The sequence below is a fragment of the Cynocephalus volans genome, chromosome 1 (assembly GCF_027409185.1).
Source record: "Cynocephalus volans isolate mCynVol1 chromosome 1, mCynVol1.pri, whole genome shotgun sequence".
Classification (NCBI taxonomy): Eukaryota; Metazoa; Chordata; class Mammalia; order Dermoptera; family Cynocephalidae; genus Cynocephalus; species Cynocephalus volans.
Genome location: NC_084460.1, coordinates 63320531 through 63334682, shown reverse-complemented (window position 1 = coordinate 63334682; position 14152 = coordinate 63320531). Strand labels below are relative to the sequence as shown.

The window sequence follows — 14152 nt, the reverse complement described above, 5'->3', positions numbered from 1 at the left end:
GTATTATTTTGTGAAGTCTACACGTTTTAGTAATTAGATGCATACTTCAATCCATTTTCTGTGTCAGAGTTTATTGCCTGTGCTTCTCTATGTGGAATGTCTTTGTGTATTTCTCCCTGTGCTGTTCTGTGAGAGGTTCTCTGGAGTGCCTTCCCAGTAGTGTACCTGATGTCACCATATATTTCTGACTTGCTTTCCAGATTCGATGTGTTCAATTACAATCTCACCAGCACTGCCTGCCTGCTAGCTCCCCACATCCTTATTACTACTAGGTGTTACAAAACTGTTTATTTTTTTCCAATCAGGTGTATCATATGGTATTTCAGTACCATTTTATATGTATTTTTTGATTACTAATGAAGCTGAGCATTTCTTCTGAGTTTAGCACCCATTTTGGTGACCCCCTTCTGCAAATCACCTACCCAGTTTGTCTATTTTCCTTTGGGCCTTCCTACCTTTTTTTTCTTTTTTTTTTTAAAATAGATTTGTGGAAACCCCTTATATACCGTAGACTGAAAACATTCTCAACACTATATATAGTAGCCATTTCCTCTGACACTTTTAATGGTACAACAAAATTTATATTGGGGGCGAAATGTATACAAATTTCTCTACATGAAATCCTCACCTCACATAGCATACTAATCAAGAAGAAATAGTGTTAAATGTAACTAAATAATCTATAAACAATTTAAAAGGACTATTTCTCAGTCTTCATTATGGTGGAGAACTTTCTTCCTTTCAAATAAATTGTAGAAGTGCCAAAGGGCAAAATAGAAGTATTTAGCCACAACAAGTTAAAATCATCAGTAAATTACAAGAATATAAATAAAGTCAATGGCAAAAACAGAGACTGAAAATAATGGAGTAGGAAACTCCAGCTCTCCAGTCCTCCACTAAGGCAATGATTAAACTAGCAAAATCTGTCAGAATCTACTTTCTTGGAACTATGGCAACTCCTAATAAATTTGCAACAACGAGGGGAATGATTAACAAAGAAAGAAGCTGCTAAATTTTGGTAAGGGGGAGCAGTGGTCTTCTAACTGACCCACCTACCATTACCCATGCTCCAGCAGCATTCTTAGAGCAGCTTGCCAGTGCCAAAGGGGACAATATGGACCTTGTTCTCAAAGAACTATGTTTGTGTGTTTTGACCTGTCTGGTTGCTCCTTGAGGGTCAGCTCTGATGTTTGTGTTGCCCACCTTGAAACATTCTCAAGGGCTGGAATGGTTTCCAGGGGGCATTTGTCAGAAGGATTTAAAGACAAATATGCAAGCAGTAGCCTCTGGAGGCAGGAGATAACAGATGGGGTAAGGAGCAGACAGACCAAAAATCCTGGGAAGACAGAGGCTAGGAAAGAAGACAGGCCATAGTCTGGAATGTTTGTGGCCGCCCCAAATTCATATGTTGAAACCCAAATGCCAATGTGATGGTATTAGGAAGTGGGGCCTTTGAGAGGTGATTAAGTCATAAGAGCATATAACAACATATGTATAATGGGAGCTCCAGAAGCAGAGAGGGAGAGAAAAGGCAGAAGGAATATTTGAAGAAATAATGGCTGAAAACTTCCCAAGTTTGATAATAGATGGAATCTACACCAACAAGAAACTCAACAAACTCCAAGCAAGATAAATTGAAGAGATTTGCACTGAGAAAGATTATAATTGAACTGTCAAAAGCCAAATGCAAACAGAATTTTGAAAGCATCAAGAGAAAAGTGACTCATCATGTACCAAAGATCTCTAATAAGATTAACAGCCAATATCTCATCAGAAACCATGGAAGCCAGAAAGCAGTAGGATGACATATTTAAACTGCTAAAAATAAAGAAATGTCAACCAAGAGTTCTATATTTGGAAAAACTGTCCTTGAAAAATGAAGGAGAAAATAAGTCTTGGAGTCTTGGGGAGTTTATCACTAGTAGACATGCACTATCAGAAATGCTAAAGGGAGTCCTTCAGGTTGAAATGAAAGGATACTAGAAAGAAACTTAAAATTATATGGGGAAAGAAAAAACATGAACAAAGGTAACTATATAAGTAAATTAAAAAGCTAACATATTGGGCTTTTGTTTTTGTTTTTGTATTTTTTGGTTTGTAGCTCCTCTCTTTTTCCTATATGAATTAAAAGACAAATGTATAAAACAAGAATGGTAAATCTATCTTAATGGACACACAATGTAACTGTGACACTAACAATGTAAAAGAGGAGGGGCAGAGCTGTCAAGGAGCAGAGTTTTTGTACACTAATGAAGATAAGTTGGTGTTAATTAAAACTGGATTGTATACATTTAAGATGTTAATTGTAATCCTCAAGGTAACTACTAAGAAAATAACTTAAAAAAAGACATAAAAGGAAGTGAGAAGGGAATCAAAATTGTACAATACAAAAAATCTGTTAAATATAAAATAAGTCAGTAATGGAGGATTTGAGGAGCAAAACAGATATTAAAAAATATATATATACCAAAATGTCAGAAGTATGTCATTCCTTATCAGTAATTACTTTAAATGTAAATGCTCACAACGATGAACACTCCCAGTTTGCAGATGAGGAACCTGAATCCAAGGAAAACCAAGGCTCACACAGGGAGCTCAGGACTAACCACTGCCCTGCCTGCTCCTGCCCTAAGCTGTCTCCAAGGCAGTGCAGAAGGTAGATTGTGTTTGGCCTGGACATGGGACAGGGACACCACCATCACGAGTTGGGTGGGTCCGTAAAGGACGAGGGTACCAAGGCTCCTGGACAACAGCCCGTGGTGCTGTGAGCCGAGGCAGGGCACCAGGCAGGCTGTGGGTGTGAGGGGTGGGGCGCTCTGAGACCTTACAGCCTCCCCCACCACGGGGATGGGCTGAGCTTACCCCCATCTCCCAGGTGAGGAGCCAGCATCACCCAGAGGCAAAGTGACCCTCATGCAGGCTCAGTGCCCGGACCTGGCCCCAGTGGGTAGGATCTAGAACCTGTGCCAGTAACCACTGCCTACACAGCCTCTCTGCGCTCACCCAGCCCTGTAAGTGCTGGACAGCGTGGCACCTTTCCCTTCGCACTGCATTTTCCTACTTTTATTTATTTATTTATTTTTATTTTAACTTCTCAATATACATTGCAGTTGATTTTCGTGTCCCTTTACCCGTTCCTCTTTCCCCCTTCCCTCTCCCCGCCCACTACATCAAATCTGTTCATTTGTCTTAACAAGTTCAAGGAATTGTTGCGAGTTTTTGTGTCTTCTTCCCCCACCCACCCTTTATGTGTTTGTATGCTTATTTATTTATTTATTTTCCTGCTCAGTCAGGTTCTTCCTCTTTCCCTTGTCTCCAGGAATAAGTTGCTGTGAGCTTAGCCACAAGGTGGCAGGAATAGACTGTTTGATATTGCCTTACCCATCTTGACTCCTCAGACCCGGGACTTAAAATCAAGGTTCCAAAACCTTGAAATGGTTCCTACTCTTCCTTCCATACTCAGCCTCAGTTTACCTGTGGCCCCCGCATCCTCCCTGCCATCTGCACTATCCTGGAAACCTGGGGCCTCCTACCCCATCAAGTGAAAGCTCGCTCTCTCTGGGAATCCCCCTGGCACTTTGTGGGGACTTTTGAAAGATATTCTCTTCTTCTGTCTGGTCCGTGGGTGTGCTGTCTGCTCCTCTCCCCTCCCAGCTGCTCTGACTCCTTTGTGATATAGCCCCATTGTAGAATGGGTGATGCCAGTGATGGCCTGTCCAGCTGGGATGCTGCACCCCGAGGCCTCTGTAACTGCCTCCTCCTCCCCAACCACAGTTGCAGGGACAGTGAGATGCTGTGCAGGACGAGGCAGAAGAGACGGGGCAGGGCCAAGAGGAGGTCACTCCATCTGTGCTCTGGGAGTCCCCCGTCCAGTTCTGGGGGTGCTGCTATGTGGTCTGCTGACACCTTCAGTTCACTCACAGGTGTGCAGGCTTCACATGCGACTGCGTGCACTCTCTGTGTTCCACTCCATTTTGAGAAGGAAGGGTGCCCCTGCACCACCTGCATGTTGTTTGAGAAAGGGAAATTCTCTTTGCACTCTGGAGATAGTTCCAGGGGACCCAGATCACTGATGCTGAAAGCAAAGGACCCCTTCCTTACTCAGCTATATTTGAAGAAACCTTCGGTGCCTGCCATGATGGAGCAGGTTCCAGGAAGTGGTAGGTGAAAATACCTAGAAAACATGTATTGTCCACTCCTGCTGGCATCAACAGACAGGCTGATGCCACAGTGATGGAATCAACAAATGGCTGTACCTGGCAGAACAGGGGAAATGTAGCTCCTTATACTACCTGTTACACATCTAGATCAAATTCAGGCACCCACATCCTACTCAGTGTCAGAGTCCCTCTGGGTATGGTCCATCTCCAAGGTGTGGTGCCTGAATGAATGTCGTGAACCTAACAGCACCTGAGGGGAGACCGGCCCACTCTGGAGGACCCTGGGATCCTCGGATGGCTCTCTGGTCACTCAGGCATGGCCCTCTTACACGCTGCTGGGGAGTGTAGGGTGAATACTGTGGAGCACAATGCAGTGCATCTCACAAGCTGATGATGTGATGCCTCGTGATGAAGCAATTGACTTCCAGAGAAACATCACAGGGCACATAAAGACTCGGTCTAGCATGCTTGTCACTGCCTTGCTCATAGTACTGGAAACAGAACCGATGTCGAACTAGATCTGTGTATGGCAACGATATTGGCCTAGAAGATAAGATATTAGTGAAAAGTGCCGGCACAGAATGAAGTGACTGCATAATACCAAACATAGAAATTCATGCTATATATCGTCTGGGGACCATATATTTGAAGTGAAACTTCAAAAACATGGGCGAGAGGAATATACAACAAATTCAGGGTGGACGCTACCCCTGGGGAAGGGAGTAGGCCAGAGGACAGTGACAAGGAGAACTGTAACTGTACATGAAATGTTTTGTTATATAAAATATAGATATATTTATATACACAGCTGGCCTTCCGTGTCTACAGTTCCACATCCAAGGATTCAACCAACCATGCATCAAAAATATCTGAAAAGAACAAACAAATAATGCAACAATAAAGAAAATATAAATTAAAAAGCAACACAGTGTAACAACTATTTACACAGCATTTACATTGTAGCAGGTATTATAAGTAATCTAGAGATGATTTAAAGTATATGGGGGATTGTGTAGGTTATATGCAAATACTACTCCAATTTATATCAGTGACCCGAGCATCTGTGGATTCTAGTATCCATGGGGGTCCTGGAATCAATCCCCTGAGGATACCGAGGGATCACTCTGTAAAGTTTATATATGTTTCTATATAAAATATATGTAATATTAAAATGTTATATAAAAGTGATTAGGAGCAAACATGACAAAATATGAACATTTGTTAATTCTGGATAGTGGGTCCTTGAACATCTGTTTACTCTTCTGTGTGTTTTTTAGTATATTTAAAATAGTTCAGAATGCTAATAAAAGAACATAGTGCTGTAAATTAAAATTTAAAATTAAATAAATGAACAATACAAAATTACAAGTGTGAACTAAACAATAAAGGACACAGCAGAGTGATACCATGAACAGAGGGGACCATGAGCCCGCAGAAGACAACAGGGTGGTGGAGGCCTGTGGAGCAGTGGCAGGAGCAAGCTGAAGGGCCGGCGTGGGAGGCGCACTCCGGGCAGAGGGAACAGCGAGCGCATGGACCCTTGGCTGGGCAGGGGCTGGGCGTGCTGAGGAGAGGCGAGTGGACAGGCAGCTGCCTGCACTGCAGGGAGGATGGCCACAGGGCTTGGTAAACTGAGATAGCGGCTGGGATTCTTTTGATTATTTTCCAGGCATTACGGACCTTTAGGAGGTTTCAGGAGTGGGCTGAACATGATGGTCAGAAGAGAAATACGGGTACAATGAGGGCTTTTAGAGATATCACCTGTGTGATAAAATCCAATAAAATAAACTCTACCACCCAAGTGAATAAATAAAAAGCCTCTCTGACTGTCCTATGAAGAAAGAGTGGTAGACACACTAGTGTGTATGCACGAGGTGAGCAGGAGCAGGAGGCTTTCAGGTTGCATGTGGGGAATGAGGAACAAATGCTATATTCTTCCTTGCCCAGCCACCCAGGTGCCTCTTCAGGTGCTGTTGTTCATTTATTCATCCATCCTAGAATTGACTGGCACTGGTACCGAGCCAGCAGCCACCATCTGAGGTGGGAATGGGGCATGAAGGCCAGTGAGACCTGGCCCTGCACTCAGGGAGCCCCGCGTGGTGGGGGTGGGCCAGCAATTGAACAAGAGAGAGGGAGAATAGTAGGGGGCTATGGGAGCTATCAGAATCAGTTTATCTTTAGCGATATATATTAGTAAATTATATTTTTTAAAAATCTGGGTTTAACCAGGAGATGGAGCCAACATTCCAATATTCTTTGATATGGATTGAAAATCTGCTAATTCTAAAGATATCAATATGGTCAAAATCTCTAGGATCTTGAGGATGGTCCCAGAAAAGCATCATATACATCTCTGATACTCCTGGTCAGTTCAGGACCTGTGTTTAGAGAAGCGTTCCTCTTCCCTACATGTGGCCCATCACGAGGAGACCTCCCTCTGCCTCCAGGTCTTCTCCAGCCCATCATCCACCTTGATGCCTGTTCTATCCTTGCAGATGCCTTGATGTTCTATCAAGTTTGGTCTTGTTGCTCTGCAGTTTAACCTGCCACTCTCACTCCCTCCTGCACAGCCAGCACAGCCCACATGCAGTGCCAGGTCCTCTGTAGACCCAGCCCTGCTCAGACTGAGTCCTTCACTTGGAATTTTCTTCCCATCTTTTTCCCTTGTCCCAATACGCTGATCTTAAGGACAAGGCATTTTAGCCTTAAGTCTGGCATTGATCTCTTTGTGTGACAGACACTGGGGGTGTGATAGTGGGTAGGACAGACTCAGCCCTGCCTTCTCAGTGTTGATACTGATAGCAAAGTCAGGCATGAATAATAAAAGGAAACACTGAGACAAATTGTGGTAAATGGTATAAAAGAAATAAAGTGCAATATGAGTATAAAATAGGGAGCTGAAGTCTAAGTGTGAGAGGACATGTTCCAGAAGAAGAGTCATTCAAACTGAGATCTGGTTGAGGAGAAGTGTGCAAAGAGGGTAGCAATGTCCTCAGGAACAAGGGTTTTGTGTCCTTTAAGCACTGGAAAGGAGGCAAGAGAGGTGGAGCACAGAGGACAGAAGAGGGAGGGAGGGGAATGTGAGGAGCTGCACTAGGTCTTGTGCATCAGGATAAAGATCTTGGTTTTTATCTTAAGAGCAATGAGAAACCACTGGAGAGTTTTGTTTAATAGAGGAGCAATATGTTGATGATGTGATGGTGATGATGATGCTGATGTGTAGAGGAGGAGAAAGATTATGGTGATGGTGATGGCAATGGTGGTGAGGAGGAGGATGGTGATGATGGTGATGGTGATGGTGGTGGTGAGGAGGAGGATGGTGATGATGGTGATGGTGATGGTGATGGTGGTGAGGAGGAGGATGGTGATGATGGTGATGGTGATGGTGATGGTGGTGAGGAGGAGGATGGTGATGATGGTGATGGTGATGGTGGTGGTGGTGGTGAGGAGGAGGATGGTGATGATGGTGATGGTGGTGGTGAGGAGGAGGATGGTGATGATGGTGATGGTGATGGTGGTGGTGAGGAGGAGGATGGTGATGATGGTGATGGTGATGGTGGTGGTGGTGGTGAGGAGGAGGATGGTGATGATGGTGATGGTGATGGCGATGGTGGTGAGGAGGAGGATGGTGATGATGGTGATGGTCATGACAGTGAGGAGGAGGATGGTGATGATGGTGATGGTGATGGTGGTGAGGAGGAGGATGGTGATGGTGATGGCAATGGTGGTGAGGAGGAGGATGGTGATGATGGTGATGGTGATGGTGGTGGTGAGGAGGAGGATGGTGATGAGGAGGGTGATGAGATATGGCTAAGTGTGAAGATGACAGTAATGAAGACATGGTGATAAAAATGGTGATGAAGTTGTGTTGACAGAGATGCTGATGGAGACGATGAAGATGCTGAGTCCAGTGCCAATGCCAGCCAGGAAGGTAGACACAGGAAGACCATCCAGGAAACTGATGGAGCGAGGATGGAAATAACACAGGATTTGGAGTGAGACACTCCTATGCTCTGCCACTTATTTGCTAGGTGGCCTTTGGAAAATTCATTGACTTCATGCACACCTCAATTTCTTCATCCTCAGCAGAGTTTCTGAGGATGAAACTAAATGTATAAAAGTGACTGGCACCCCATAGTTGCCCTGTTAGTTCCCCATGCTTTACCCCTGCCACACATGCATGCATCCAGACGTGCAGTGATGAGAGCCGAGGGGGTGGAGATTTCCTCTGCTCCTGCAGCCTGGTCAGGTGACATGACCAGTTGCTGAGGGACATTGGATTTCTTCCAGGAAACCAAGATCCCCTGCTTAAATCATTCTCTTAGACCTGGTAGTTCTGGCTGCCAGCTGCCTGTGGGAGCAGCCGTGTGAATGTGGGGATCCTGCTGGGGAAGTCTCAGCCATCTCTGCCACTGCCTGCTTCCCACGTCCTGACCCCCCAAGCCTTGTTCTGATGCCACAGTGAGTAACTAACCCCTCCTGTCCTTCTGCCAATTCTGGGGGACACAGCAACAGGGACTCTGCATATCTCAGGAAGGATGGTTTCTTACTGATACTGAACTCTCTTAAGATATGACCTTAAACAAGGCAATTAAACTCCCTGGGCCTCAGTTTCCCACCTGCAACCCATCATGCTTCATGGAGCAGTCTGGCATTTCTGTGAGATGATGTGGCCAGTGTCTGCATGCAGTAGGTGCTCCATGATGCCTGGGGAGAGGACTGGTGGGCCTGCCCATTGTATGGTTGAAACATGTTTGCATCAGGCCCTCTCACAGTTTCAGTTTATCCCCAGCTTCCTTGGAGTGCCACGAATGGCCAAGATTCAGTTTCCAAAGTGATGTGATAAGATTCTCTGGCCTGTGCTGTGCACTCATCTGTGTCAGCACACACATGGACTCACTCAGACCCACAACACCAGCAGGGCTGTCCTGACTAATAATGAGTATGGGGAATGGGACAGAGCAGTCAAAGGCTGTGGGGTCACCAGCCAGGGAGGGGTAATGCTATGGTCATTCCCCCACAGCCAGCTTTGTGACTCCAGGGCACATTCCAACTGCTAAGCAGGGCTGGCTCTGGGTGATCCCACAGCTATGCCAGCCTGTGTTTTCCCAGGAGGGGCAGCCTGGGAGGGGGAACTCAGGACAAGTGAGGCTAAACTGGTGTTCTCTTGGGGACAGCACCGTCACAGTGTTAGGAGTTGTTTTTAAGTCATAAATGATTCTCCGTGGAGGGCAGGCTCTTTATTACACCTAGCATCACTAGATTCATATGCTTTCCATTACCATGGAGCTTGTCACTCTGTCGCCGGCTATAAGAAGGATTTATCTCCCAGCCACATATTTACCAAGGGGCTGTCATTAACGAGTTGCCCTCTCCCAGGGAACTGCATGCTAAGATGGGGCCTGTGAGGGCAAGACAGAAGCCAGGGGGCCAGTGAGTGTTGTTCTGCTGGACTGGGCAGCAGAGGGTGGCATGGCCTCGGGCCTTCAATGCTACCATCCAGGGTGGTGCTGGGGAGGGCTCTGCTCCATCTCCTGGGCCTGGGGCCAGTTACACCTGTAATGGAATCCGTAGAAGTGCTAGGGACACCCCAGGGAGTGCAGACCAGGACAGAGGGGGCAGGGAGGTGGGTGGGTCTTGGGTGCAGCAGTTTCTCTGGAGAGGGAGATGCGCTTCCTCAGAACCACCCTTGAGGTCATTACCATGATCTGCCTTCAGGGCGCAGGCGTGGCTGGAGTTGCTCTGGCAGATGCTGTAACTAATGTCAGAGAAGGGCATGGTCCCAGGGAGCAGGGGCCTTTGGCTCTGAAGGGAGGAACAACGCTCACAGGAGGAAAGGCCTTGTAGGTGAGAAGAACAAGTCTTGGGCCGAGCTCCCTGGGTTCCCATGGCCCAGCGTCCTGGCTCTCCCCGTGTGTGAGCCTGGGAGCCGTGCAGTCTCTGCCTCATCGCTTGCTCTGCGTCCCAGGTGAATGAGGGCAGAAAGAGCCAGTCAGTGGAGCATGCTGAGAAAAAAGCCACCTTGTGGCGAGCATCGGCATCTATGGTGACCGGCCACAGCCCTCCAAGACAGGCAAATTGGCATCACGGGCCCTCAGTAGGGACGCAGAGGGATAAAGCAATAGGGCCAAGAGCACACAGCTAGTGATAAGAGGCAGTGCCAGATCTCCTCAGAAGTCTATAGATGAGGATGCCACAGCACACTGTGAAAGAAGGCAGGCAGGAGATGTGTACCCTGTGTGGCCCATGGGCCCACGGCCAGTGGACCAGGCAGGTTCTGCTGTATCACCCGCTGGCTCTGGTCTGGGTGGCATTTGTGCTGTGAGGCAGGGCCTCTCAGGGCCCAACATCTGAAATTCCCTTCTCCCTCTGAGCCTAAGAATATTCTGCCCACTCTCAGGAAGGTTCCCATGCAGTTCCTACCCCACAGCTCCATCTGTCTGCCAAGGCGGGTGTCTCAAGAGCACAAGCAGCCTACTGCACCTCATTCTGCAGTGATAACAAGGGTGTCTGTGGGCAGAGGGGACCCTGAGCCTCAGAGAATGTTGTAGGTGGGGGAACTAACATTTATCTATTGGGCATTTACCTCAAGCTACATGCTGTGTAAGTTCTTTACCTCTGGATTTTTGCAACATTTCCATGAGGTCAGTACGGATAGCATTCATGTTTCACAGATAAGGACACTGGAAGACAGAGCAGTGAGCCAAGCTTCTTAAGGCCACACAGCCAACACCTCGAGGTTGGGGGGAGCCCGCTCACCTGAGCTGGAGCCCTTTCACCAGTACGTCCAGCCGGGACCCATTCCCTGAGCCCCCAGCTGATCAGAGGTGAGGCCCAGCCCACAGACCCAGCCTGAAATCCTAGATCCCCAGTGGCTGTGCCTTCCCTTCCAGCAGGGTAGTTCTGAATTCAGTCTGATGTGGGGAGCATTCATTGCCCACTTCCTGTTAGCCAACCAGACAAGTCTGGGGGACATTGAGATGGGAGACACTTCTGGAGAGGTCAGTGACTGCCAGGTGGTGACAATGGGCTGATCCAACACATCCACTTGCGGCAGTAGAGCTGCAGAGACATGCGTGAATGCAGGAAGCCATGTGCAAGCTGACTTTCACATTGTTGTTTTTATCTTTGTTAAACAGCCCTTCCTGAGGCCTGCCCCAGCCCAGCACCTCTGCAAAGGAGTGGCCATAGGGACCCCTGCAGGGCAGATCAAGACTTGGGCAGGTGCAGAACCAAAGACTTGTGACAAAGCTGGCCGCTCCTGTCAGAAGCATGGGGGATGAACTGACAACCTACCACCTGGGCACTGTGGCCTGGCCAGCCCAAATCCAGCAAATCAACAAGACACCTGACCTGCCCCTGGCAGACAACAACACCTCTCTGGACCTCGCCGACCTCAGCATGCCCATCTCCATGCTGCCCTGGGTCTTCTTTCCCTCAAGCCTGCTGGCTGCAGCCACGCTGGCCCTGAACCCCCTGCTGCTGCTGACCATCCTGCGGAGCCAGCAGCTGCGGCAGGAACCCCACTACCTGCTGCTGGCCAACATCCTGCTCTCAGATCTGGTCTTCGTTTTCTTCCACACGTTCATCTGCTCTAGCCGCCTGGGCGGCTGGGAGCTGGGCCGAACCACCTGTGGTGTTTTTACAGATGCCGTCTTCATCGCCCACAATAGCACCATCCTGTCCTTCACGGCCACCATACTGCACACCTACCTGGCAGTCACTCATCCTCTGCACTACCTCGCCTTCACATCCCATGGGGCTGCCTGGAAGGCAGTGGCCCTCATTTGGCTGGTTGCCTGCCTCTTCCCCACATTTCTCCTTTGGCTTGGCGATTGGCAGGATACCAAGATGGAGGCAGGAGGGGCTTTGTGTATCCTGCCGCTGAGCCTGAGCCCCGAGCCAGGCTGTGGTCCCCTGGTTGCTGTCACCCACACTTGCATGCTGTGTGTTCTGTTTCTCTGCACGGCTGTCATCACTTACTGCTTCTGGAGGATCTACGCAGAGGCCAAGACTTCAGGCGTCTGGGTACAGGGCTGTTCCCGGGCCAGGGGCACCCTGCTCATCCACATTGTGCTGACTACACTGTACGTGACCTCAGGGGTGGTGTTCTCCCTGGATGTCCTACTGACCAAGAACCAACACATTGGCTCCAGGATGCATGTGTGGCTCCTGGCGGCCAACAGCCAGGTGCTTGTGATGCTTCCCCGAGCCATGCTCCCATACATGTACGTGCTCCGCTACCGGCGCCTGCTGGGGGTGGTCCGTGGCCACTTCTCAGCCGGGAGGCAGGGGGGCATCTTTACCATTTCCCAGAGCTGCCGAGCTCATAATATGGCAGGCTGAAGTTAAAACTTGTAGTGAATGTATCAGTGACTGATGATGGCTGACTCCTCAAATTGCGGACTGGGACCTTTCAGATGACCGTGACTGATTGTTTTCAACATTTCAACAGTTTTTAAGCAGACAAAGCTCTCTTCTAGTAACACTGAAATCCTACCTGGAAATGGAAGCAAGTAAAGGTGATCCAAATGTGCCCCTACAATGGCCTCTGCCACACCCTCCGTGGCCACTGAAGAAGCATCATTGTTGACAAACAGGCAGAAGCCAAAATGTTCTGACAGTTGGAAGCTGGGAGGTATGCAAGAGGATCTGATGAATCCTGGGACCATGGGTCTGCCTTTGGGCAGCTGTTCGGGATGTGTGAGGCAGAAGAGTAAGCCTAAGACCCACTTATGGCAGAGGGTGTCATGGAGACCCCACTCTAAAGCTAGAACCCCATAAGATTAAGCTCTCAGAATAAAGGTAGATGATAACTAATCCTTACAAAAAGGAGCAATTGGAACTTGCCTGCCTTGATGTTGATTCTGTGCAGAAGAGGAAGACCATTCCTTGAGAATTCTTAATTATAAGCCACCCTTCAGACAGGATTAGAGCTGGGTTTCAATCTATTTAAATGATCAAAAAAACCTCACTCTGCAGTTGATGTTGTTCTCCTGAATGATCTGAGCATCTACTCAGGCTTCAGAGAATTTCCACAGTGAAAGAACCTCAAAGAAATGAGTTTCACATATTCAAAACTCACAGAACTGTACAGGGAAATAAGACACCATGAGTGAGAGCAAGAAGAAACAATAAGGCAGCTCTTTGAATTAACAGACAGTAAGTTAATAGTAAAATGTCAAACCAAGCAGATTTGGGAAAGATTTAAATAGAACTCCTAGAAATAAAAAATATGCTAATTAGAATTGTAAAAGATGGATTGAATTTAATCCAGATTAAACAGCATATCAGGCACAACTGGAGAGAAAATTTGTAAGCTGGGAGATAAGTCCAGATAAATTACCTAAAATGCAGTCCAGAGCAACAAAGAGATGAACAATATAAAAGAGGGATTAAGAGACATTGAAGTTAGAATGAGAAAGACTAACACACATCTAAATTGGGAATATAACAGAAAATGTGGAAGGTGAAATATTTGAAGAGATAAGAGCTGAAAAATTTTCAGAATTGTTGAAAGATATCAAGCTTCAGATCCAAGAAATCTAACCAGTTACAAAAAGATAAATGATAAATAATCCACCTGAGTTTCATCATGTGAAACTGCAGAAAACCAAAAACAGAGACAAAATATTTAAAGCAAGTATAGATAAAAGACAAAGAAACTACATTTTTAAAAAATTTTTAATGAATCAAAATTGATTATACATATTTTTGGGGTTCGACACTGAGATATGTTGATCAAATCAATATTACTAGCATATGTATTGTTACAAATTGTAATTATTCTTTATACCCCTTGTCCAATCTCTTCGCATCCCTCTCTCCCTCCCCCTCCCCCCTCTAATTACCCTAGATTTCTTCTCTCCTTCTAAAGAATAATGGTTACTCTGTTGATTTGTTGCCTAGATGATCACTCCAATGCTGAGAGGTGTGTTCAGGTCCCCCAATATTATCATAGAGCAGATGCTTCTATCACTCTGAAATGGGCT

The 14152-nt window shown here is 47.0% G+C and overlaps 1 protein-coding gene across 1 annotated transcript; it reads left to right on the top strand.

Moving 5' to 3' along the window:
• Positions 1 to 11432: 11432 nt before the first annotated feature.
• Positions 11433 to 12506, top strand: GPR148 (G protein-coupled receptor 148). The gene has a single exon (XM_063098685.1). The coding sequence runs from the start codon at positions 11433 to 11435 to the stop codon at positions 12504 to 12506; it is 1074 nt and encodes a 357-aa protein (XP_062954755.1).
• The last annotated feature ends 1646 nt before the right edge of the window (positions 12507 to 14152 follow it).